Consider the following 3008-nt stretch of genomic DNA (forward strand, 5'->3'; position numbering starts at 1 on the left):
TTAAAAAAAATGATTCTTATTGAATTACAATGGCTTTATTAGAAATATGTATGTTTAAGGGGTTATTATAATCTTTTGAACAATAATTTGTATTATGGTTCAATAAAGTATTTTGTAAATAATTTTGTTTTTTCATGAAGGATTACTTGTGGTTGTTTTTTTTTTTAATATTTTTATTTTTGATTTTTGTTATCAAACTCTCATCTTTGTTAAGTATACAAATCATATTGCTTCTATTATTTTATTAATGTTACATAAATTTACTTTGAAATGGTATAAATATAATTTTTTAGTGTAAGTTATAAATAATTTAATCAATATTGTAAATTATAAATAATAAGTATCTTAGAAAAAATGTTGTAAAAATTATAATTATTTATCAAGTTAGAAGCATGTGACATAACATATGTTTAAATCTCTTAATAAAGAATGTGAAATCAGCTTTCCTGTTGAAGTCATGATAAGGACCTTTGGATATCATTTCGATTCTAATTGTATTGTATGCCATTATTGTAATAAATACAAGTTCAGTGTGAATGATTAATGTGATTTGTTTTTCATAGTGTTGTAGAATTTGTCACCATGAAAAGGAAAGAGCGTTGGTGGATGTACGATAGATACGATGGCGGTAATGCTCGTAGACTTAGGCCAGAGTTTGTGGATGGTGTTGAACAATTCATACGGTTTTGTGAAGCTCATCCTGAGAGCCCAGGTATAGATGAAGTAAGATGCCCTTGTCTGTTATGTAAGAATAGACGTCTTCATGATGCCAACACAGTAAAACTCCATTTGTACAAAAAGGGGTTTATACCTGATTACTATGATTGGAAAGATGAAATCTTTTTATCTGTCTGGGAGTCGCTCTTGAATCGAGTTAGTGAAGATACCGGAAAGCTAGTCTTCTTCCCTACATCAAGTGTAGAGCAACCAAATACTTACCGTGAAATGGTTCTCGATGCTCTTGGGAGTAATCATGAACCACCAGGTGACGATAGTACTAGCGGTTCAGACGAAGAGCCAAATGCTCAAGCAAAAGCATTTCAAGAGCTTTTAAAGGCTGCCGAGCAACCTTTATACGAAGGTAGCTCCATGTCTGTGCTAGAAATGGCATCTCGAATTGTATCTTTGAAGTCGGAATACAATTTGCCCCATAGGTGCGTTGATGGGTTTGCTTCATTACTGAACGAAGCGATTCCCGGCAATAATAAGATGGGGAAAACATTATATGATACAAAGAAGATTCTTAACGGACTTGAGCTTTCGCACAAGAAGATCCATGCATGCCCAAAGGGTTGTATGTTATTTTGGAAAGTTGACGCTGAGTTGGATAAGTGTAGAGTGTGCGAAAGGGATAGATACAAGAGGACTTCAAAGGGGTCATTGGTTCCAATAAAAGAACTCATATATTTTCCAATCACTCCAAGGCTACAACGGTTGTTTGCAACAAAGAACGTTGCGGAGGAAAGGACTTGGCATTCCAAAAATCCAAGAGTCCAAGGCACAATGGCGCATCCTAGTGATAGTGAAGCTTGGAAGCACTTGGATAGATCCTTCCCCGATTTCGCATCTGACCATAGAAATGTGAGACTTGGTATGTGTACCGATGGGTTTGCTCCTAATGGAAAGTTTGGGGGTCAGTATTCATGTTGGCCAGTCATTCTGATCCCTTATAACTTGCCTCCATCGATGTGCATGAAAAAACCATTTATGTTCCTTTCTTTTCTCGTTCCTGGTCCTAAAAATCTGAATGGGAACTTGGATGTGTATATGCAACCGTTAATTGAAGAACTGAAAGAACTGTGGGATGTTGGTGCAACAACTTACGACATCTCGCAAAGAAAAAACTTCAATTTGCGTGCAGCAATCTTGTGGACTATAAGTAATTTCCCAACATATGGTATGATTTCTGGATGGGCAACAGCTGGTAAAAAAGCATGTCCATATTGCTTGGACAAATTAAAAGCTTTTTGGCTTGAACATGATGGTAAAATGTCTTGGTTTGATTGTCACCGACAATTTCTTCCTCCCGAACATCCTTTTCGAAACAACAAAATTGCTTTTTGTAAGAACAAGGTTGAAAAGAGGACACCACCTCACATAATGTCCGGCGATGAGCTATGGCAACAAGTTCAACACTTTGCTAAGGCAACAGATGGACCAGAAGCACTTGCAAGCTTGAAAAAGAAGAAACTAGGTTGGTTTAAGCAAAGCGTTCTTTGGGAGCTACCGTACTGGAAGACTCTTCGCCTCCGCCACAACCTCGATGTGATGCATATTGAAAAGAATTTCTTTGACCAACTAATTCACACAGTGATGGATTTGAAAAAACATACTTCAGACACAATTGCATCTAGAAATGACATTGCCATATATTGCAAACGACCACAACTACATGTGACGGAGGATGCGAGAGGCAAAGACACTTTGCCGAAAGCCCCATTCTCACTCGAAAAGGCTCAAAAGAAAGTGTTATGCGAGTGGGTAAAGAACTTGAAATTTCCCGATGGTTATGCTTCTAATTTGAGTAGATGTGTAGATTTACAATCATGTAAGCTTCATGGTTTAAAGAGCCACGACTGTCATGTCTTCATGGAGAGATTGTTGCCGGTTGCTTTGAAGGAATTGCTCCCGGTCCATGTTTGGAAAGCTATTACTGAGATTAGTCTTTTCTTCCGTGATCTTTGTTGTTCCACCATCAAATTGAGTGATATGGAAAGATATGGTTAGATTTTTATGTAATGACTTCATTTGTTTGCTTATTGGTACAAAGGTTCGATGATAACACCGTGAGCACCTCCATTACAAATATTTTTCAAGCACATTGGCGCGAACCATGGCTTAACTATGAAATGGTTGACAAGGATACTAAGACCCACTGGTGGAACTCGTTTACGGTATTATAAAACCCCCAAGTTTAGTTTACTCATCTAACTTTGTTGTTTTTTGGTTACTTATTACAATAAATTATTATACATTTTATTTTTCTTGTTCGCAGAAACAATACCTTT

General features: G+C 36.8%; 1 protein-coding gene across 1 annotated transcript; it reads left to right on the forward strand.

The window, feature by feature from the left end:
• Window positions 1-945: 945 nt before the first annotated feature.
• Window positions 946-2727, forward strand: LOC110722515. Its single transcript, XM_021901785.1, has one exon. The coding sequence runs from the start codon at window positions 946-948 to the stop codon at window positions 2725-2727; it is 1782 nt and encodes a 593-aa protein (XP_021757477.1).
• The last annotated feature ends 281 nt before the right edge of the window (window positions 2728-3008 follow it).

The sequence above is a fragment of the Chenopodium quinoa genome, unplaced genomic scaffold (assembly GCF_001683475.1).
Source record: "Chenopodium quinoa cultivar QQ74 unplaced genomic scaffold, ASM168347v1, whole genome shotgun sequence".
In the NCBI taxonomy this organism is placed as follows: Eukaryota; Viridiplantae; Streptophyta; class Magnoliopsida; order Caryophyllales; family Amaranthaceae; genus Chenopodium; species Chenopodium quinoa.

Bases quoted from the DNA above. Each gene is read 5' to 3' on its own strand.
- LOC110722515 (XM_021901785.1), top strand. From the start codon at position 946: ATGGTTCTCGATGCTCTTGGGAGTAATCATGAACCACCAGGTGACGAT.